Genomic DNA, 24,590 nt, shown 5'->3' on the forward strand with positions numbered 1-24,590 from the left:
AAGACAAAAATTGGCAGCCAGGTTGTGGTTTCTAAGATGAATGTATTTTCAGTTCTTCATAAATATTTGGTCAGTGATAAATTTGGTGAATTGTCGGTTTCATTCCTTTGAGCCTTCTTTCTTGACTGCCCAAGGACCATTAGAAGTACTGCATTTTTTATTTACAACTGATGTAAGTGGCAAGATGTCCGCCCCCGGTAGCTGAGTGGTCAGCACAACAGACTGTCAATCCAAAGGGCCTGGGTTCGATTCCCGGCTGGGTCGGAGATTTTCTCCACTCAAGGACTGGTTGTTGAGTTGTCCTAGTCATCACTTCATCCCCATCGACGCGCAAGTCACTGAAGTGGCGTCAAATCGAAAGACTTGCACCAGGCGAGCGGTCTACCCGATGGGAGGCCCTCGTTACACGACATCATCATCGGTGGCAAGATAAAAATTTTAATAACAGGTGCTCCCATTTGTCTGTTTGATCACATTAGTTCATATTTTCAGTTGAATGAAACCAAACAAACAATTGTAGCCACACACTCACTTCTTCGTTCTTGTCCAACTAAATTACCATTCCATCTTGCCGTCAACGAGATATTAAATACTAATCATCTGATCCTTTTGCTTGCAGCAGCTCTTTCACACTATCTCTTACCTGTCATGTTATTTATGAATGAAACAGAAACATTTTGAACTCCGTCTTCATTACTGCTGATCTAAGTTCATGTTGCTGTTAGTTTCATTATTGTTAACTGCCACATCATTATTGCAAGGATTAGCTATAATTGTAGTTGTGGTTGTTTTTTTATAATTAGTATGCTGATGTGATGTTTCCTGCACAATGTAATAGAAAAAATGCCTCCTGATAAATTGTAAAGGAAAGTTCCATTGCCATAAACATGTCATATAAAATGAATTCTATGCATTGTTACCAGTATTTCATACATGAAGTAACCAATGGCCTTTAATTCTGACAACTTCAATGCCTTTTTTTCTACAAAATATAATGATTTTGACGTGAAGTGGGTGTCAGTGACTTTACAACACTTGTTGCAAGGCTTTTTTCCCCACATCCCTTGATGAAATTTTCCATGGAATTTGTCTAAAAACTGATACAACGAGAGAGAGAGAGAGAGGTGTTCTTGTGGTGTGGGACAGCCACAGCTTTTAGCAATTACAATGAAAATATTAGGTGACCACTCTTATGTTGTCAGTGGAGTGTTGCAGTATGCTATCTTTGTGTGTCTGTGGTCAGAGTTTGTTGTGTTATCCAGTGTTCCTTAATGAGAGTGGCTTACTACACTGTTATACTATCAGCATGCACCCACTCACCCACACCTGCGGTTGAAAAGGGTTTACATATTTTGAATATGTTCATGATTCTGCATTATAGAATGTTCTGCAATTGTTTTGGTGGCAGAAATTAACTATTTCCTGGCTTTGCGACATGCTCCTCCCTACTGCCATCTGCAGTCATAGTACCATTCAATTACATCCTTTCAAAAGATCTTTCTATAGAGGCACTTTCAGTACCTTCGGGACATTCAGTTTGAGATTACTAATTATAGTTGCTCGTTCTTTGTTTTTTGGTGACTTTTTGTGAAGGATAGGTAATATAGTAGTATTACATTTACCATGAAGATTCATCTTTTACTTTCACAATATATCACTTTCACGAACAATAGCAAGGAAAGCAGGTGGTGGGAAATTATACATAGAAACATCTGATCTAGTTGTGTAATACTTGCAATGACAAAGAAAATAAAAAATATATAATTTTGACTAACATATTGCTTCTGGTTTCCCATTTTACCTTTCAATATCTTTATAACATTCTTCAGATATTGTTCCTTTTTTAAACATTTTGCTGTATTCATTGATACTTTTACATTGTTTTCCAGTGATGTCAGAATTACTCTTTGAGTGCTATGGTGTGCCCAGTGTTTGCTATGGAGTAGATGCACTGTTTGCTCTGAGCCGAAATGGTGAAACTGCAGCTGATGCTACAGTGCTAGTTGTAAACTGTGGGCACAATACCACTCATGTGCTGCCAGTAGTGAATGGTACCGTTGATGCGGGACATGCACGGCGTCTGAATCTTGGAGGTAGCCAGATCACAAGTTACTTGCACCGGCTCCTTCAGTTAAAGTATCCAGGTCACCTGAATGCCATAACACCCAGCCGTGCAGAGGTGAGTCTTCGATAAAAATATAGTTAACTAAATATTGTCATAATTTATGTCATTTGCCTGATGGTTAATTATTAGATCTAGGAGGCGAAATCCTAGTCTAGCTGATACACATTTAAAGGTAAAGTGATCTTTGTGTCCCTTTATTCTCACAACTGGAGGGTTCCTCTCATCCTGGGCCTGGGTGACTTGCTCCTCCTTTCTAATCTTCTCCAATTTCTCCTCCTCTGTGTGAAAATGCAACTAATAGTTACAAAAGCTAGGAAATGTTTTTTCACTTTCAAACGTATCTGTTCGAAATTTAGAATTTTGCCTCTTGAAGGTAAGTAACAGCCAGCCATTTGGTTACTTTTTTTATTTTATAGTTTCCCAAAGTGGATATTCCTTTTGATAAATGGTTAGCTTGTATCGTTTTTGTGCTTTTCAATGTAACTTTTATCAAAAAAGTTGCACTTGCCCCCCCCCCCCCCCCTGCCACACACACACACGCGCACACACACACACACACACACACACACACACACACACACACACTTACTTACTTACTTACTTACTTACTTACCTATATTTAATTTTATTCTCATAGTGTTATTATTTTATCAGTGCTTTGTTTCCACCATTTCCTAACACTCACTTCATTTGAAGATACTACATTGTGTGTTTGTCAGCTGATACTCAACGCTCTTATTCTTCAACAGCTAACACTTCATACCCTCTTAATCACATATTTGCTGACTGACTGTGTAGTCATGTGGTTTTGTGTGCTGCAATGAGAAGCTGGTATTATTGCATTAAAAAACCAAAGTTGAGCAAAGTTTATTCGCACATTCACGATGACCATACCCATCTGTTCGTCATTCTGCGGTGCACCAAGAATCCTGCATCAAGAGGATCGAAGCAGATAAGAATAATTTGCGTGAGCAGAAGAGGGGTGGTCTGGAACCAGTATTGTCATACCAAGCTCTAAGTGGTGGTAACAAGTAAAAAAAGTATGTAAATGTAAATGCTGAATATATGTATTGAATATCGAGGCTCTGTTGATATTAATGCCAGTTAAAGTTCACTCAGGATATGTCAGAAGAGGGGTGGTCTGGAACCAGTATTGTCATACCAAGCTCTAAGCGGTGGTAACAAGTAAAAAAAGTATGTAAATGTAAATGCTGAATATATGTATTGAATATCGAGGCTCTGTTGATATTAATGCCAGTTAAAGTTCACTCAGGATATGTGTACCTTCCAATTTTTTTCAGTTATTATTTCAAAATTTCCTTTTTTAAATTATTTAAGCAGCAATTATTAATCAGTTTCCATTATATATTACATTTTATTCCCTCCTCACAACTATCAGTCGGGATGTGAATATGGTGAAGGATCCAACAGGATGAGTAATCTAACGAGCTTACTAACACCATCTTAGCAATGACATGTAAAAGAAGCAAAGTTATAGTTATTGACTCTGGCTTGGACGTAAGCACATTGAGTAGGTGAATATAGAGATGTGGCTGCAACTTTGCCAGTACACCTCTTAGCAGTAAATAGTTACCAATATTGATATGCAGAAATTGTGAAATGGAGATAGACCTAGGGTTTTGTAAGAATTGTATAAGGCGATTCATGCTGGTGGAGATGAGAGCCCATATTGGAAGCTGACTTTCTTAGTCAGAAGAGGATTGAGATGGTGTAGTATTAAATGAGGCGAACAGTATGTTCCAACAGCAGGAAGTTACGTTTCTGGGCTGTGCAGTATTGGTAGCCAGAATCTGCCTGTTGAAGGACAAAATGGACATCATCAAAGGCATAACTTGCCTGCAGTTTGCTTGGAGAGACATACTCTCTGCATTTTTAACAGTCATCATATAATGGCAAACTGTATATGTCATCAACAGTTACATATGCAGTGTTGTCGCATTCTTTGAGATTTACTGGTTCTTTTAAAAATTCCACTCCTTCTTCTGTCGTGTGAGCCAGCCTCTGGCAGCTCTCTGGGGCCAATGTCCATTTCCCAATTTCCGGTCTGACCATAGCAGATGATGTCATTGCTGATGAGCAGATGATATCATTGCTGTCTCCAACACCTTAGGCCACTATTTTGCGGAGATTTCGAGTGGAGGCGGCTCAGGTGATACCCTTCTTCTCTCAGAATTGTGAATGCTTTACTATGAGGGAGATAGTTCATGCTCCCACTTCATCCCGATCTTCTGCGCCAGGGCCGGACAATGTTCACTTTCAGATGTTGCAGCACCTTTCTCTTGCAGGCAAGCACTTTCTCCTTCATATGTACAATTGCATCTGGGCACATGGCATGTTTCCCAAATGCTGGCGTGAGGCCATTGTTATATCCTTAACTAAGTCCAGTAGGGACAAACACCTTTTATCTAGCTCGCCCCGTTTCTCTCACCAGCTGTGTCTGCAAGGTGATGGTATGTAAGATTCATGTCCAGTTGGTATGGTGGCTCGAGTCTTGCAGTTTATTAATCACTGCACAATGTGGATTTTCTGCAGTTATCACCTCATCACTTTGTCAACCCATGTCATGAACGGTTTTCTGTCGAAGTACCAGATATGGTCAGGTTTTTTGGTTTGGAGAAAGCATATGGCATCTGCTAGAGGACTGGTATCCTCCATACTTTCTACATGTGTTTCTTTCAAGGCTGCCTGCCCCATTTCCTTCAGGGACTTTTAAAAGACCAAGTTTTCAAGGTATGTGTGGGTTCTACCTTGTTGAATACCTTTATCCAGCAAAATGGGGTGCCTCAGGGCTCTGTCCTGAACATTTTCCTCTTTGCTGTAGCCATTAACCCTGTTATGGCCTGTCTGTTGCCCGGCATCTCCGGCTTCCTTTTTGTTGACAATTTTGCAATCTGTTGCAATTATCCAAAGACATGTCTCCTTGAGCGGCATCTTCAGCAATGTCTCAGTCATCTTTATTCATGGAGCATTGACAATGGCTTTCGCTTTTCCGCTGAAAAAATTGTTTGTATGAATTTCTGGCAGTGCAATGGGTTATGTCCTGGGCCTGTTGCTCTTCCATTCACTGAAACTATGAAATTCCTGGGACTCATGCTTGATAAGAAACTTTATCATTCCTACCACATATCTTACCTGGTTGCCCACTGTATCTGGTCCCTCAATGTCCTGTGTGTCCTAAGCGGTACTTCTTGGAGAGCTGATCAGACTATCCTCCTCTGTTTTTACCGATCCCTACTTTGTTCAAAACTAGACTATGGGTGTTTCGTTTATGCATCTGCACATCCGTCCATGTTACACTGTCTAAATGCAATCCACCATAGTTCAATCCGTTTGGCCACTGCCACCTTTTACACTAGCCTGGTTGAAAGTCTCTATGCAGAAGCTGCTAAACTACCGCTGTCATACTGGTGTGCTGTTCTACTCAGTGGATACACATGCCATTTGTCTGCCATGCCTGGCCACTCATCCTATGCCTCCTTCTTCAATGATTCCTTAGACCATCAGTATGGGGCACATCCCCCTTCTCTGTTACGTCCTGGAGTTTGCTTTTGACTTTTGCTCCGGCAGCTTAACTTCACGCTACCTGCCACTTTCCCGATGGCTGTTAACCCTTCATCAACTTGGCTTCATGCGGCAGCCCATTTTCACCTTGTACGTCATTCACTTCCAAAGGAAACTACTCCAGATTCGCTCTATTGCTGTAAGTTTCTCAACCTTCACATGGAACTTAGCAATAATACTTTTGTGTACACTGATCGCTCTTGAACTGACCATGGTGTCTGTTGTGCCTTCGTCATTGGCATTGATAATTTTTGATATTGGCTTCCAGAGCACTGCTCAGTATTTACAGCAGAGCTCTTCACTCTGTATCAGGCCACACAGTACATCCTGTGACATAGGCTTTTCAATTGTCATCTGCTCTGATTCTCTCAGTGGCCTTCAGAGACTCTGTGTGCTGCACACAGTCCATCCCTTAGTGCAACAGGTCCAAGAATGTGTCCACTTGCTGACTCTTGAGGGAGCCACTGTGATGTTTATGTGGGTTCTTGGTCACATCGGTCTGACTGGAAACGAGGCTGCTGACACTGCTGCCAAGGCTGCAGTCGTCCTGCCTCGGCCCACTAGTTCTTCCATTCCTTCCGATGAAGTCCATGTTGCTCTCTGTTAGCATCTGGTGTCACTTTGGTATTACCATTGGTCTTTCCTAAATGGCAACAAGCTCTGGGGGAATTAAACCTCTCCCACCAGCATGACCAACCTCCTGTCAGCCCTCTTGCCGTGAGGAGATCATTTTAGCTAGGTTGTGTATTGTGCACTGTCATTTTAGCCATCACCGTTTATTAGTTGGTGACCCCCACCGCTTTTTTCTTATTGTATCAACCATTGACAGTTGCCATTTCCTGGCTGAATGCCCTTTTTTTAACCACTTACGTTCTAATGTATGTTTGTTGTCAGAGTTATTGGCTGTTCTAGTGAACGAATCTTCGGTTGTCAAACTTGTTGTACTTTTTATCTGTCATAGCAATATTGTGAAGGACATTTAATCTTTAGCTCAGAACATCCGTTGTCTCCATGGAATATTTTGGGGACCTTTCCCCAAGAGGCATCCTTGTTCTTAGCTCTTTTTCCTTTCATTGATTGAGCTTAATGTGTAGTCTTTTGTAACTCTTTTTTTTGTACTAGTATTCTGACAGGGGTGAGTACGACCTCAGTTGTTTTTGCACCATAAAACAAAACAAAACAAAACAAAACAAAACAAAACAGCACATGCCAAGCATTTGATAATTGAATAGTTCCTCTAGACATATGTTTTGTCAATACATGTCTGGTTTCACATGTGCAAAATAAGCATTACAGTTCAACATCGTATGATGTAACCTAAACATACGTTAAGCCTACATCTACATTTTGCTGACACATTAGGTACATATAGGGTATAATTTGTACATATTCATATCTAGATTCACTATAACATTTATAGCTTGTGCAGAAAACAACATTTCAGTGCCACTGTATGTCCTTTAAGATTTTACTTTTGTTCTTAGGATGCATATAACATCATCTTGTGACATTTTAAATATACAATACTGGACATTTTCTTTGACCTTTCAAAGGCTGTTTGTCTCTTACAGATTTGTGACAAGCAGGTAACTCTTTTAATCTTTGAATTCAAGGAATAGTATTACCTTACATAGAATAATGATTAAAATTGTTTCCCGGGTTCGATTCCCGGCGGGGTCAGGGATTTTCTCTGCCTCGTGATGACTGGGTGTTGTGCGATGTCCTTAGGTTAGTTAGGTTTAAGTAGTTCTAAGTTCTAGGGGACTGATGACCATAGATGTTAAGTCCCATAGTGCTCAGAGCCATTAAAATTGTTTTTTCAGTTTCTAGGTTGAAAGGACAATATACATTTATAGAGCTTGACAGTATGCATAAACCACTGTCCTCGCATTTTGTGTGACTCGCGCCCCTGTAAACCCAGATTGCTAATGAAGCAGAAGAAATCTTCATTACATGTTAACCACCACAAACAGATGTAGCTATGCTTAGCCCTGCCTCTCTCAAGTCTTACGAGGAGTGTGTGTACTGATTTACGAGGATTTTTTTGCTGCTGAAATGGTTGCGTAAACTTTTTGTGCACTCTTCTTTATATCTTCTTGAAACTATTTACTTAGGGTTTATGGAACTAATAGCAGAATTATGACAGTGCAATGTCGTATAAGTTATCAGTATTACTTGTTTGGAGGCACTAGTACTGAGTGTGATTCAGTGTACCTAGCTTCCCATTTCTTCAGGGTACTACTCTTGCGTATATAATGTACTTAATATGTTCCAACGAAGGTCATGCTGAGAAAATATTGTAGAAGAATGTTCAAATAGGTTGTGATCCCTTGTAAATGCATCATGAATACTCATATTTGGTGTTCAATCAGCAGCATGCACTTTTTAATACATGGTATTACCCCTTTTTTCTTTGGTAGTACTTGACCTAAACTTCCATTTTACAACATTCTACAGGCTGTAATCTCTTCACACACACACACACACACACACACACACACACACACACACACACACACAGATAGATATAAGTACTCATATCATCGTGTGGGCCATTTTCTTTTCTATGGTCACGACACACTACAGATACGTAGAAAAACTCATAAAGTTTTGTTCGACTGAAGCCGCACTTCAGGTTTCTGCCGCCAGAGCGCTCGAGAGCGCAGTGAGACAAAATGGTGACAGGAGCCGAGAAAGCGTATGTCGTGCTTGAAATGCACTCACATCAGTCAGTCGTAACAGTGCAACGACACTTCAGGACGAAGTTCAACAAAGATCCACCAACTGCTAACTCCATTCGGCGATGGTATGCGCAGTTTAAAGCTTCTGGATGCCTCTGTAAGGGGAAATCAACGGGTCGGCCTGCAGTGAGCGAAGAAACGGTTGAACGCGTGCGGGCAAGTTTCACGCATAGTGATGTGAAAGATTCAGTGTTTAAACCTCCTCTACCAAGAAACATGCCAGAACTGGGAGCTCGCATCAACAATGCTTTCGAACTCATTGATGGGGACATGCTGCGCCGAGTGTGGGAGGAACTTGATTATCGGCTTGATGTCTGCCGGATCACTAAAGGGGCACATATCGAACATTTGTGAATGCCTAAAAAAACTTTGAGTTTTTGTATGTGTATGCAAAGCATTGTGAAAATATCTCAAATAATAAAGTTATTGTAGAGCTGTGAAATCGCTTCAATCGTTTGTAATAACCCTGTAGTTACTCTATGGCTAACTAACATACCATTTTTCTCCTCTCACAAACACACATCTTTTACATTTAAGTACACGGCTGCATTAATTCATCAACTCCTTTTTAATTCTCAAAACCAATACTTCATTTATAAAAGTGTAAATATTCAGAGCATGACCATCATTTCGACTTACCTTTTTCTGTACTGCCATAGTCATACTACGATAATACCTGCAGTTAATGAGGAGTATTATAATCTCATTATCTTTTGTAGTTTGTTCAGAATGTGACCCTAGTCCTCCAGTTATTCTTTCTTTTGTTATTTAAGATACTTTCCTCATGGTGTTCTATTCTTTGTGTATATAACTACCATGTGAATTTGTAAATACTGTAAATAGTAATGTAGTGTGTAGATAGTTTTTTAGTAGCTAGTTATTCTTTCTTCTTCTGTAAGTTTTCTTTTGTTTTAAACCTCCGTACTGCATTAGTGTTATTCTTATAGTGTAGAGTCCTTCATTTCAGTAGTAATCAACATACATTAAAACCTTCAGAATATGGCTTATTTTGGGGCTAGATGTCAAGTTTGTATTGCATCTGGCATACAATGCGGCATGGTGGATTGAACTATTTTTGTGCATATGCTGAGGTTTGTGACCTATGTGTTAGCTCCTAGTATGCCTCTACATCATCTCCCCTTCGTGATGTTTCTTCAATTGTTTACATCTCAAGTGCATTGTCACGTTGTATTTGGAAAATCTGTGTGTTCCATAATGAATTGGCCCACTGTGATCGTGTTCAATTTTCAGGCTTCATATACCCTTTTGACCTTAAACAGAATTGTAAATTATTGTAACTTACCTTGCTTCCATTTAATAAAATAAAAACAAAACAAAAAAGAAGTTTTTTCTTGAAATTAAATGAACAATTGTTATGTACACATTATATTGAAATATTTCATTTGTCCAATTCTTTTAGTGTACAGATTCTCTTAGATCCATCTGAGGGTAAAGTCCCTTGTCCCTTCCACTATTATGTTAGGCTAATCTATGTGCACCTGAATGTGGGATTTTAGTGAACATGAATGGCCCACTGTACAAAAGCTGCCATTTACGATTGAGCTTCCCATATGTCGTAGATTTAGAGTGTGTTTATAGTAATACCTCTTGACCTACATGAAACTGTAGAGTGCACCCTAATATTTTGTCGTACAACCCTTTACTTGTTAAGCCTTTTCCTCCAGATTCATCAAAGCCTGGCATACTTTTTCTTCGAGTGTTATCTCACCTCTAGGTATCTTGAGCAATGGTTTTTCCCTCTTGGTGACTTCTCTTCTTTTAAATATCAATTCAGTAGGTTGAAGTGTGTGGTAAGTTGTTAATGATTTGTTGAAATGGTGAGACAAACTCAATCCATTTTGTGTGCCTCTGGGGTGTATAGGTACATATAAACCTGTTAAATTCTTTGAATATTCTTTCCGTTAGGCTTGCCTTAGGATGAAATCTGGAAGCTAATCTATGTTTTACCTTGTTTGTTTTACTAAATTCCTTCCAGCTATTACCTATGATGTAAGATGCATTGTCCGTGAGCAATATCTGCAGCTTCCCCACTCTCGGGAGATAATCATTAATCCTTCTAATAATAGAACCTACAGTCACAAAGTGTACTGCAAACAACTTGATATTTTTTGTGAATACATCATACAAGCCAATAACATATTTGACATCTCCCTTCTCTTGTGGATAGGGTCTGGCAGCATCCAAGGACGCTAATTCTAAAGTTTTGTGTGCAGTGTAGGATGAAGTTCAATCAACTTGGACTTGTTTGAGTGCTTCATCTTTTGGCAAGTAAAGCACTTCTGAATTACTTGGAGAACTCTTCTCTGCAAGTTGGGAAAATAGCAGTATGTATTTATCTTGTTGGTGCATTTGGAAACCCCATAGTGACCCCATACATTGTGAGTATACAAAATGAAATCATCTATGTAACTTTCCGGTAAACGCTTTGATGTACGCTGATGAAACAGGACTCCTTTGTATATACTATAGAATTTCTTCAAATTCATGTCGTTATTTTCAGACAGTTTGCTGCAAGTTTTTCCACTACCAGAAAAATACACTTCAGAGAAAAATTGCTGATGGTGATGGATATTAATGCATGAAGTTTTACACCTTTTGACTTGCTCCCCACTGCGGCCAGAATATGATAATTCTGCACCGAAATGATTGATAATAACATTGTCTTTGCAGCTTGTTAAATAGGTCTTGTGAAATTACATTTGTTGATGCACCCATATCAAGTACAATAGGTACATCCAGATTACACATCCAGGCATTAATTACACCTTGCATTGACTCCTTATTATTCCCGTGTAAGTTGTTTACACATTCCCAACACAGTTCTTCTTCCACATCTACCACTTAGTCATACTTGCAAAAGTAATTTGGAATAAATTTCATGCCCCCACACCTTTTACTGGTCTTTGAACGGGGGCTTATCGTGACCTGTTCCAGTTTTACTGATTGGTCGGGGGTTAGCCTCTTCATTGTGAGCAACTTCAATTACCTGCACGTTGTGGGTTTGGCCTCACCAGTTTGTTCTATATTGCCCTGGAATGAAATTCTCCTTAACCTTGACCCCCACGGATTGTAATTGCCAGGTGGAGGACTGCTGGATGATCTATTTGTGTTTGGTTCCTGCCAATTACTGTATTGGTTAGTGCCACATGTGGGCAGTGTGTTGCGAACTTGTTGGCCACAGCCCCTCTGTTCAGTAAAAACCATACTGTTGGAATTATGTTTGTGACTTCCTTTGAAATCTCATTTGTACTTTTGGTTTCTTCTGTTACCATAGCTATTTCTTGTATTACTGGTTTTGCATGGGACATACAGGTGCCAACTGTGTTGGTCATTGCCACTGGTGCTGTTGACTATTTTGCGGAGGCCCACACTGCATATTAATGTTCTCTGGTTGCAACAGCCCCTCTTCATATATTAGGTCAGTCAAGCCAAGTACGGATAAAGAATACTCTAGATCTTTTTCAGGTGTAGTGATCAGCTTTCTCCTGATATGAGCGGGCAGGCGACTTTTCAGTATTTTCAATATTTTCACGTGGGAAACTGGGTTTGTTCAATAGCTGGTTTTGTTTAAGTATTTTTCGAAATGCTTCTTCAGTCCCCCATGTCTACTACTGAAAGCTGATGGGTTGAAAATTTCTCGACATAGCCTCTTTTGGACTTCTGTGGATCAGTATTTGTCCATGAAAGCCTGAATTACTCATAGGTATGGCACCTCTCAGCCGTATCTGTTGCCTACAATAAAACATCGCCTTTTGTATACTCCACAACAAACTGGATCATCTGTACTAATGTCCAGTTTTGGGGTAACATGTTGTGAAAAGCTCTGATAAACACTGTGGTGTTCATTTTCTTACCCTCAGTTGAAGAAAAAAAAATCTGAAATTGCCTATTACAGAGTAGACTCTTGTCCGCTAATAAAGTAGACAAACATGCAGTATTGTCTGTTGCCGCTAAGGCAGTGTTTGGATGCACGTGATTATACTCCTTGTTTGGATGCACCTGGATATGTTTGCGCAAGTGTTATTGACATTGGCATTGCCTGTTGTATTTTGTAATACCTTTCTTCTCCATCTGTAGCACTGGTAGAAAATGGTTGATAAGTATTACCACGATCTGTCTTGCCTGACTGCACCTGACTGCTTGCTATTGGCGTCTCTCTTGTGACACCCGCAACGTTAATTAGAGTGCTCTGCAAATTCTCTTCCAGTGCTTTTTAGCCTAGCTCAGTCCCAGCAATCATTTCGTTTTGCCTTTTCTTTACTACCTCTTCAACTGCTTTGACATGGGTCTTATGATCTTGTACAACCTTCTGTGTGAGGGGCGTACCCATAGCTAACATTCCCATTTCGGCTCTGTCCTTTAAATTCTGTACCTCCTTTTCTATTTTTTCTTGTGCTTTCTGAACTTATTGCCTAAATCTAAATTACTTAGTTTTACCAACAGCTCCTGTACTACTTCTGACAAATCTTTACATAAAGATTGCAACCCATTAACAGTACGTGACAGAGCGTCTAAATTTTTGCAAATTTCCGACTGAACCTCTTGCATCTGAGTCTACACGCCACTCATGATCTTTAGTTTTCCTGCCATTTCCTCTTGTGCCTCGTCTACATATGACACTTTCTGATTTAGGTTGTTTATCTCCTGAGACAGATCTGTGAATAATTCCTGTATTAACACGATTCACGTTGTCCGTCGCACTTCACATAGTGTAGACTGGGAACTGTCTGCTAGGCATGCCCGATGTAAAACTGACTGGCCACAGCCCGTGCTGCCTGAGTTGTTGTTGTTCCGCTGGCAGAGGGCACGGCTGAATTCTCGCATGCCCTCTGGTGGACGGGACTCTACTTGTGGCTACTACTGTCCGTGATGTGCCGTGCTGATGTGCGCCTCCCGCGATCTTTCTGGTGGCTACTGCACTCCTCCTCCTTCGGGGGGTGAAGCCACTGTGATCCACTGCGTCGGAAGGTGGAGTGTCGTGCAGTAGCGATGACCTCCACGTCCATTGGAATGCTGGAGTCGGGGGGATCCGCCAACCCTTGAGCCGGAACCTACGAATACGGTTGGAAGTGACCCACATGAAGAGGCCCCCGTCTTCCCACCACTGGAGCCTGGGACAGAATGGGTGAAAAGCTGTCGAACGCCAGATCCCGTTCCACCTCGGGAGGAGCAAGACCCAGGGGCGGGGACGATGGGGAAGGCAGGACCACAGGTGAACCAGCCTCCTGAGAAAATGGGCCTATTCGAGGGGGGCCGGTTCTCGCCGGGGCATCTCTAAAGATGGCGATGCCAGTGCTGGAGCTACAGGAGGCCGCCAAGGCTGAGAACCAACACAGTGTGGCGGAGTCACAGGTGGGAGGGGCGGTAGCGTCCCCTGAGAAAACAATGCGGGTGTCGGCAATGGGAAAGCCGGTGTCTGAGGGGTCGGAGGGTGGGTGCCCAAACATGGACGTAGCTGATTTTGGTTACGACGTACCTCCCGGTCCCCCGCCTGCAAGGTATAGAGCCAGCAGCCATTGCGGCGCAGGACCACCGCTGGTATCCAACGTGGATTGCGACCAAACCCACGTCCCCAGACCGACATACCCGGTGGAAAGCTGGGTACCTCGTTTTGCGAAGACTGGCGAGGACCAGGCCGGGGGAGGTGCAACAGAGTCCTAGTTTGGCGCCCGTGGAGGAGCTCTGCGGGGCTGTGTTCTCCCATCGGTGTGGTCTGGTATGCTGTCAGGAAAAATGTCAACGCCTCCACCGCAGGAAATTCGTGCACATACTTTTTCATCTGCGTATTAAATGTGCGCACCATGCGTTCGGCTTCCCCATTCGATTGTGGATGAAAGGGGGGAAAGGGAGGAGGGAACGGCGCCAGAGCAGACTGCGTGGAGAGCAACGCCGGAAGTGCTTGTGTCATGGTTGCCATGAGCTCCTTCTGCTGCTCAACAAAAACCCGCACTAAATCCTCCATGCCATGCATATGCTGCGAAACCTGAACGACGACGCAACATGCGAAAGAACGACCCTACTCGTTGTCAGTTGTGTATTAACACGATTCACGTTGTCCGTCACAATTCACATAGTGTAGACTGGGAACTGTCTGCTAGGCATGCCCAATGTAAAACTGACTGGGCACAGCCCGTGCTGCCTGAGTTGTTGTTGTTGTTGTTGTTGTTGTTGTTCCGCCAGCAGAGGGCGCGGCCAAATTCTCGCGTGCCCTCTGGTGGACGGGACTTTACTTGCGGCCACTACTGTCCGTGACGCTCCGTGCCGTGCTGATGTGCGCCTCCCGAGATCTTTCTGCAATTCCACCATTAATTTCTTCCCCATATCGGAAGGTTTACATGTTAAATCATCAGAAAGGTCAGTGTGTAGATTTTGACTTAAATTATCGAACCTCTGCGATAGGTCATTTTTTAAGATCACAAAATTTTTCATCAAGTTTATTGCTTTGTTATGTAGAAAAATTATTAAATAAAGTCATTATGTCAGTGAGGCCTTTACAAGTGTTCTGCATTGAATGCATTGATAACACGTTAGCATCTTGTGTACCCGTCGTGTCTTGTTCTGTCACATTTGAAACAAATTCTCTTGACATGGAGAAACTGAAATTTACTGATTCTGCACTAATGCCTCTTTCACTGGCTTTATGCGAGAAAATGCTGCTCGGTAAGATTAGCTTGATAGCATCGTGAGATAAGACATTATCATCGGCATAAATTTAATTAGTGTGATATTCTTTGGCGTCGCACTAGTTGCAGTGATATTTTGTATCTCTACACTATTTTCATAAGTAGCCATAACCTTTTTAACTGGTTCCATGTTGCATATCTTTTTTAAAATTTTAAATATGAAATAGAATTGAATTTTAATCTTAAAATTGGTTGCGAACATTTTCCCGATCAGTACATGATGTATCCTATGCCAGTATTGCAGCTTATTGTTGCCTTTACAATTTTTATATCCACATTTCGAAAAATCGAGATAATGTTAACCTAAATCTCTGTTGCTTTAAAGAAAATGCTGTAGATTTTCAACTGGATAGAGTAAGATACTGATTCTACTTTTGATCGAGGTGTTAACAAGCGCAGTCATGCAAGCTATAAGTTAAGAGTTCTTTCCTACCTTATGGACGATCTTCTGAAATGTTGTTGGTACAATTCCTCTGGTTAACCATTTGTAATTTATGCATACCATGTGGTGTTTGTTCATCATGAAACAAAGTAAATACAAAACCAATTAGTGCAATAGAATGTTAACAACATGTTTTATATCATTTAATTATTGTACCTGTTTAACACTATCTGGTACCGTCCAGGGATCAGTCACCAGGTCTGCTGATTAATTAATAATTTTAAGAATAATAATTATGATGGGAATTTGCTGGCACTACACAAGAGGCACAACAATAATGTGTTCACTGCACATGGACGCGCACTCCAGTCAGCCAAGCTTATGATTTTTAATAGATACAAAAAATTTTTAGTGTATAATATTAGATTATTAGATGATATTTCTTCTACCCATGAAGTTATTTATCTCCTCCTCTTCTTTGAAAACAGTGTTACGGCATCGAGCTTGATCTGCTTAAATTTCTTAATTTTCCGATGTATTACAGGTACTTGTGACACAGATCAGATGAAATGGAAAACTAATAAATGACAGTGGCTTATTTATACAAAAACTAATATATTTCACATTACTAGTGAACCAAACAGAAATTCACCTTCTCTCTCTATCATAGACGGGAAAAGACAGACTGTACAAGATCGATGAAACATCTGATAGTAGTTTTTACAAAACATAAGAAAATTAATGTTCTTCTCCTCCCCCACCACCCTTCCAATTGTCTTCACAGGCTTCATTGCTGTGGGCAGACTGCATTGTAGTCTTTGCTGTAAACTACTTACGTGGATTAAAGGATAAAGATAAACACAGAAAAGTAAAACTTTTAACCATACAAATAAACCGGCATAAGTCTCAATAGATACATCTTTTTCAGTTGTATGAATGTTATGCCCGTAACGGTGGTATCACCCCTGAATAACTGATTGCCCAACGTTTAGAGACCTTTTAGAGGCAGAACTGTGTGCAGAGATTTTCAAACTATACAGTGTGAATAAACAGTTCAAAACCTTCTTGGATGTCTTCATAAAGCACTCTGAATCTTACTTCCAATCAAGACAAGTGATGGTAAAATTGACCAGGGGAAAGAATGCATAACTTCTGAGATAAAAGTACTTTACATCAGAAATTGCAGCTATGTTGAATTTAGAGATCAAGCTGTAATCATAAGTTGAAATTACCATACCATTAGTATTATAAAATCTTCCTGTCTGTTATGGTACACAATTAATGCGAGTGGAGAATAGTACATTCCCATATTAGAGCAAGTATTATCGAAAACATTAAATAAGGAATATATAAACCCAATGAGACAGACACATGTGGTACAGTACCCGGATTTGTGTAGTGTCAGACATTCGTGTTATTAAAATGATTGATCAGCACATGCATCAATTATTTCCTGACAGTGTCTACAGGAATAGGATCTAATAACAAACATGTGAAAGGAATAAAGGAAAACAGAGAATGAAATTTCTGTACAGTATGAGAAAATATCACTACGCAGCAAATAAGTCATTATGCAGTGGGCAGGCATATAGAAATATGGAAAATAGCATAGCTATCAAATAAAGCCCTTCTGAGCTAACAAATGTGCACATACATCTCTCGCATATATCCATTGTTGCCAACAAACACTGTTACTTGATGGAATGAGTAGTGACCTTGGTTGGCATGGGATGTGGGGGGGGGGGGGGGGGAGGGGGAGGGAGGGAGGAGCATGAACTGGAACATGGCATTATGTACAGGAAGGTAAAGAAGAGAGAGGTTACAATGGGTGAGCTGGATGAAGTAACTCATTGCAAAGTGAGAGTTGCTACAGAGACAGGAGGGTGGAAGTAGGTGGTGACAGTGAGGAGGAGTGAGGAAGGCATTCGGAAGACTTGGAAGATTGAGACCAGGAGCGACTGCAAAACTGGATATGTTGCAGGAAGAGTTTCTACTTACGCAGTTCAGAAAACCTGCGGTGTTGCCCTCCAGGAAACCTGGTTCCCGACAACGCGTATCCCTGCCCTCCGTGGCTATAAGGGATATTACAGGAACTGTAGCGACTATAATAGTGTGTCAGGTGGAGTTTGTGTTTATGTTCCTAAACTCAGTCTGTAGTGAACCTGTGCCCCTTCAAACCCATTTTGAAGCTGTGGCTGTCAGAATAAGGACGACACAGAAAATAACTGTCTGCAATGTACATCTTCCTCCAGATGGTGCAGTACCCCTGAATGTAATAGCTACACTAATTGATCAGCTCCCTAAACCTTTCCTACTTTTGAGAGATTTTAATGCCCCTAACCCCTTGTGTGGTGGCACTGCTTATTGGCCGAGGCAGAGATGTCGAAACTTTACTGGCTCAGTTTGACCTCTGCTTCTTAAATACTGGGGCCGCCACACATTTCAGTGCAGCTCATGGTAGTTACTTGGCCATTGATTTATCAATTTGCAGCCCAGGACTTCTCCCATCTGTGCATTGGAGAGCACACGATGAACTGTTTGGTAGTGACCACTTCCCCATCTTCCTGTCACTGCCCCGGCGTCAGGCCCACGGACACCTGCCCAGACTACAAGGCGGACTGGGAATCTTTCACCTCTGCTGTCACTGTTGAATCTCCCCCACACGGCAACATTGATGTGATGGTTGAGCAGGTGACTACAAAAATTGTTTCTGCTGCAGAAAACACGATCCCTCGCTCTTTAGGGTGCCTGAGGCATAAGGCAGTCCCTTTGTGGTCGCCGGAAGTCGCTGAAGCAATTAAGGAGCATCAGCAAGCTCTACAGCGGCATAAGCGGCACCCTTCCCTGGAGCCCCTCTTGCCTTTAAACAGCTCTGTGCCTGCATTCGCTAACTTATCAAACGATGGAAGCAGGAGTGTTGGGAGAGATAAGTCTCCACCATTGGGTGCCATATGTCACCTTCCCAAGTCTGGGCAAATGTCAAACATCTTTTTGGGTACCAGACCCTGACAGGTGTTCCTGGTGTTACTGTAAATAGCATGTTATCTACCGACGCAAACACAATTGCCCAGCACTTAGCTGAGCACTTTGCTCGAGCCTCTGTGTCGGAGAATTACCCCCCAGCCTTTCACAGTCTCAAATAGTGGCTGGAAGGGAACGTCCTCTTATTCACTACTTGCCACTATGAATCCTATAACGCCCCATTTACAGAGTGGGAGCTCGTCAGTGCCCTTGCACATTGCCCTGACACAGCTCCCGGGCCTATTCAGATACACAGCCAGATGATTAAACATCTCGCATCTGACTAAAAGTGACATCTCCTCATCGTTTTTAACCAGATCTGGTGCGATGGCATCTTTCCATCGCAGTGGTGGGAGCGCACTATTATTCCAGTGCTCAAACCTGGTAAAAACCCGCTTGATGTGGATAGCTATCGGCCCACCAGCCTCACCAACATTCTTTGTAAGCTGCTGGAATGTGTGGTATATCTGCGGTTGGGTTGGATCGTGAAGTCGTGTGGCCTACTGGCCCCATGTCAGGGCGGCTTCTACCAGGGTTGCTCTGCCACTGATAATCTTGTGTCCGTCGAGTCTGCCATGCGAACAGCTTTTTCCAGGTGGCAACACCTGGTTGCCGTCTTTTTTGACTTACGTAAAGCATACGACATGACCTGGTGGCATCATATCCTTGCCACATTGTATGATTGGGATCTCCTGGACCCGCTCCCAATTTTTATCCAAAACTTCCTGTCGCTCCGTACTTTCCGTGTCCAAGTTGGTGCCTCCCATAGTTCCATCCATATCCAGGAGAATGGAGTCTCGCAGGGTTCTGTATTGAGTGTGTCTCTATTTTTAGTGGCCATTAATGGTCTAGCAGCAGCTGTAGGGCCCTCCATCTCACCTTCTCTGTATGCAGACGACTTCTGCATTTCGTACTGCTGCTCCAGTACTGGTGTTGCTGAGCGTCGCCTACAGGGAGCCATCCACAAGGCGCTTCCAGTTTTCAGCCGCACAGTCGTGTGTCATACACTTCTGTCGGCGTCATACCGTTCATCCTGACCCAGAACTTCACCTTCATGACGATCCACTCACTGTAGTGGAGACATATCGATTCTTAGGACTGGTTTTTGACGCTCGATTGACTTGGATTCCTCATCTTTGTCAACTTAAGCAGAAGTGCTGGCATCACCTCAATGCCCTCTGTTGCCTGAGCAACACCAATTTGGGTGCAGATCGCTCTATGCTACTGTGGCTCTACAGAGCCCTTGTCCAATCCCGAATTGACTATGGGACTGTGGTCTATGGTTCAGCAGTGCCCTCAGCATTGCATTTACTTTACCTTGTGCACCACTGTAGGGTTCGACTAGCGGCAGGAGCTTTTAGGATGAGTCCAGTGACCAATGTACTGGTGGAGGCTGGGGTCCTTCCATTGCATATCAGACGTGCACAGCTGCTCACCAGGACTGGAGTCCTTCCCTTTACCACCTCTACTTGGGGTCCATTCACATACGCCTCCATGGTGTATGCCTCGGCCGCAGCTTCGTATGGACCTTTCATGTGGCCCTAAGAACTCCATTAACTCTGCGGCTCTCCGCTGTCACATCATCTCGATTCTTGACGTGTTCCGGGGCTCTGAAGTGGTTTACACCGACGGCTTGATGGCTGATGGTCACGTTGGGTTTGCCTATGTTCACGGCGGCCATATTGAACAGCATTCCTTACCTGATGGCTGCAGTGTATTCACTCCAGAGCTGGTGGCCATTTCTTGTGCACTTCAGTATCTCCGTTAATGCCCTGGGGAGTCTTTTCTTTTATGTACCAACTTCTTGAGCAGCCTGAAAACTATCGACGAGTGCTACCCTCATCATCCTTTGGTAGCGTTCATCCAGGAGTCCTTCTATGCCCTGGAACAGTCCAGTTGGTCAGTGATGTTCGTCTGGACCCCTGGTCACATCGGAATCCCAGCAAATGAACTTGCTGACAGACTGGCCAAACAGGCTACACAGAAACCACTTCTGGAGATGGGCATCCCCACAACTGACCTGCGTTTGTTATTATGCCGCAAGGTTTTTCAGCTTTGGGAGACGGAATGACAAAATCTCCGTATGCACAACAAACTGCAAACCATTAAAGGGTCCATGAATGAGTGGAAGTCCTCGATGATAGCCTCTCGCAGGGACTCCGTGGTTCTCTGCCGGGTCCGCATTGGCCATGCCTGGGTGACCTACAGCTACGTCCTGTACCGTGAAGACCCACCTCAGCGTCGGTGTGGCGCCCGGTTCACAGTGGCCCATATTCTTCTGCTCTGTCCTTCTTTGGTTGCCCTGCGACTTCACCTTTGGTTGCCAGACCATTATCATTGATTTTAGCAGACAATGCCTCATTGGCTGATTTAGTTTTACATTTCATCCATGAGGGTGGGTTTTATCATTGAATCTGAGTTTTAGTGCATGTCCTTTGTCCCTCTGTGTCCTCCCTCCTAGTGCTTTTAGGGTGGAGGTGTTATTGTGTTGCAGGGTGGCTGGCTTTTCCTTTTTATTTTTGTGGTCGGCCAGCCACTGTAATCTGCTTCCTTGTTTTACTCTCTTCTAACTGTTTCTTGCATCGCTGTTGTTTTCTTGTCCTCTTTTGTTCCTTTAGTGTTCGTTGTCTTTCTTTCATTCTTGTGGTCTTTCCTTTTGTTTCCATTTTGTGTTATATGTCTCATCTGTTTTATTCTCACCCTTGTGGCATTGTTTTATTAGGAACAAGGGACACCGATGACCTCTTAGTTTGGCCCCCCCCCCGCCTCCCCTTTTGAACCAACCAACCAACCAAAACCTGGTGTGAGCATGTGTGTGAGAGTTGGGTGGGGGCAGGGGCGGGGGCAAGGGGGGGGCGGGGGCAGGGGCAGGGGCAGACGGAGATAGGCTTGAAATGACAGATTGTGTAGCTGGCAGTGCCCAAATATACAAGTGTTTATCTTGAGCGACCTTAATCCAACAGCTATATTATTAATCAGACTGCGAATATATATACACCTTGCAAGTACTTTATTAAAATATAAGGCTTGTAGTAAAGTTCAGTTGGTATCCTCAGAAGAGAATGAGTTTAGTCGGCAGATTAGAGACTTTTCGTGCATGTATTTATTGGCAAACTTTTATTGTCCAGTATTGCAAGACAGGCTGAATGAACAAAGGGGCAAGACAGCAATTTTAAGGTAAATTTAGCATTCCAGAAACTTCCCTAGAGTCCCCAGATGGAAGGGTACAAACTGGAAATAGACATTGAATAGTTTCTCTTTCAAGATACCTGGATAGGACAAGGTCAGCTGTGTCCCAAATAGTGGTAGCTATTTCTTTTTATTGCCATTGGATCATCTTGGAAAACAAAGTATTGTGTAGGCTGTAATAGATTGTGTCCTCTAGGAGCAGATGTTCGCCATGATATTAAGCGTAGAAAAATGTGGTGCAGAAATAAATGTATCTCAACAAGACCCAAATAGGTTGTATAAGCTGTATAAGCCCCCACTCATACACTAGAAAGGGAGAACAAAGCTAACAGTTGTCGCATGGAGAGGTCCATATCGTGAGACTTTCTGCTCCACTATTGTCACTCTGGTCCTCACTTTACAGATTTGGCGTGATCAGAGCACTGTTGGAGCCTGTCACAGTTGCTGTCCTAGAAGATGCGACTGCCTTTACAATCTTTTGTTAGCCACCAGTAAGACAAAAAGAGTAAGGTGAGAGCAGCATTGACATGCAATGTTGTTAATATTGCATCTCTTCCAGCTCCTCAGTAATGCAGCACTGGTCTTGCATATACTCAAGGCTTAAAGGTGATCAGTGACTGTGCAGGTGTGCTGCAAGTTGGTTTTTGGCCACACTGTGGTGGTGACAATTCATTGAGGTAGGTTGTTTGGTTGGTTGCTTGCTTGGTTACATGTTCCATAGATCTTTTTAAAAATTCTCTTATCAAAATGATGTGGAATGAGTCAGTGAAAGTTGGATAATTTGTTGATGGCTATCTCCATATAGAATGGTGTAGTAGGTACCATGAAGTTGATATATAATATCACTGCTTTGCAGGTGTTCTGCCACTGATGGGGTAGGCAATGCCAGTGACAGGAGTGGAATAGGAAATGTGGATGGATATAAGGGATGGGTTTCCAGCTGGATCTTTTTGAGGAGTATGAATTTTGGCGTAAGGGATTGGGAGCAGAAGAGGCATAAGGAAAAAAAATGCAAAAATATTGTTTAAGGTGGGTGGGTGGGTGCAAAGCAAGACATTGAATGAGGTGAGCAGTATTCAATGACTGAGGTGTGAAGGATTACAAGAAGGATATTTATAATTTTGGGAAGCAGTGAATTTGTTGAAGCCTGAGCACAGAATATAATTTAATTGTTCCTATCTTGTGGCTGTTAAGTGTAAAAGGGCTGTTCGTCAGTAGGTAGGGGGTAGACTTTCCTGAGCAGACTGCATATGCAACGAACATATTTGAGTTTCAGCCCTCTGTCTTCAGAAGGCCTTTCTTGAACTTCAGACTAATCACTCGTTTGGGCATTGCCATGGATCAGTTCTCCGCCATAGACATCTGTCCCCAGTCTTTGCAATGAGAAGTGGTAAACAGCTTGCACTCCAGTCACTACTCTGTGGTCTTGTAGTGTAATTCTTACCTTAATTAGGATCTGAGATACTTGTCAGTGAGCGCATTTCTAGAGTTGATACTGCTGATGCTGCACTAGACTAAATAATTGAGAAGAACAATATTTAAAAGGACTCATCCCTAGCCGAATTGTTCAGGGGTTGGCTTCCTGTCATCTACATCTTAATAATGGCCAAGGTTCTTTAGTCTGTTTTGATTAAAACGTGTATCTTCTTTTCCACTTGTGTTGTCTTCAAAAGTAACTTCTGCACAAGTAAAACAGAGACTTTCATTCTCTAGATAAAAGCACTCAAAACTAAAAGACACACACATTGTTGCCCATTGACTGACAAGTACTTGACATTCAGAAATCGCTAGAGCAACTCATATGTTTTCATTCACTTGAATGACAAATTACATACATGTTGCACATTTATGAAACAGTTGAACTACGGATGGCTTGCGAAAAAGTAAGACATTAAAGTGAACTGTGGGCTGAGAACTGAGTTCTGATGTGCTTTTGACAGATATTTGTAATGTAGGTATTTGCAGTAGAACATTCTGGATATGTCTAATATCATTACAGTTATTTTACTAAAATCAAATGTAGACAAAATTTTCTGTTTTCATGTGTGGGCAATATCGAAGAATGAAAATAATTCCAATGAATATGTTAAATAATTACAAATTAGAGATCAAAGGTTCCATAATATGAAGTGTATGAAGCATTTTGTACATATTGCTGGTAAGTGATTTTACATTAAATAAATTTCTTTTTTGTGAAGCTAACTATATTTTTGTAAACAATAGGAAATTATTTCGATAATGGATAATAAATTTCAGTTGGGAACAGCGTAAATAAAATGATACGATTTAGTGATATATGCTATGATTGGGGTGAAGTATCTGATGGGTAGTTACGTTTTTTTCTAAAAATATTTGTCTTCAAAATTATGTTCCCATTCTTATTTCCCCATTTTAAAGTGAAATTAATAGGATGGCAGTCTTTCTGGAATATTGTGCTTATGTTTTATAACTTATAGAAATGTTCTTATTAATTACAAACAAATAAGAAAAATATTATTGCTGAAAGTGCTCCTATGTATCATTTGCTTCAACAAAAACCGTGTATTGTGCATTTCAGAACTAAAAAGTTATCAAATACTTCAAAGCCAAATGTGGTATTGAACCATGCATTTTCTCTAACTGCCCTAAATCTTAATAATACAGTTTAATTGGGTAGATAAAAAAAAGATCTGCTCACCAAGCGGTGGCAGTAAAACACACACATGGATTTTTTATCCATCCAATTACATAATATTTTCAAAAATTGATTGTTTTCATTGATATGTTGGCCTAAATCTTGGATTCTCACAGTCTGAATACATGTAACAGACTGAACTGTGCCCAAAAGAAATCCACCAAAATGGCAT

General features: G+C 41.8%; 1 protein-coding gene across 3 annotated transcripts in view; it reads left to right on the forward strand.

The window, feature by feature from the left end:
- LOC124776382 (actin-related protein 5) overlaps positions 1-24,590 on the forward strand; it is a 195,412-nt gene that overhangs the window by 36,185 nt on the left and 134,637 nt on the right. For all 3 annotated transcript variants that reach the window (XM_047251348.1, XM_047251350.1, XM_047251349.1), the window contains one exon: positions 1,890-2,179. In XM_047251348.1, coding sequence (XP_047107304.1) covers positions 1,890-2,179 — 290 coding nt within the window. The remainder of the gene's footprint in view (positions 1-1,889; positions 2,180-24,590) is intronic.

The sequence above is a fragment of the Schistocerca piceifrons genome, chromosome 2 (assembly GCF_021461385.2).
Source record: "Schistocerca piceifrons isolate TAMUIC-IGC-003096 chromosome 2, iqSchPice1.1, whole genome shotgun sequence".
NCBI classification, from domain to species: domain Eukaryota; kingdom Metazoa; phylum Arthropoda; class Insecta; order Orthoptera; family Acrididae; genus Schistocerca; species Schistocerca piceifrons.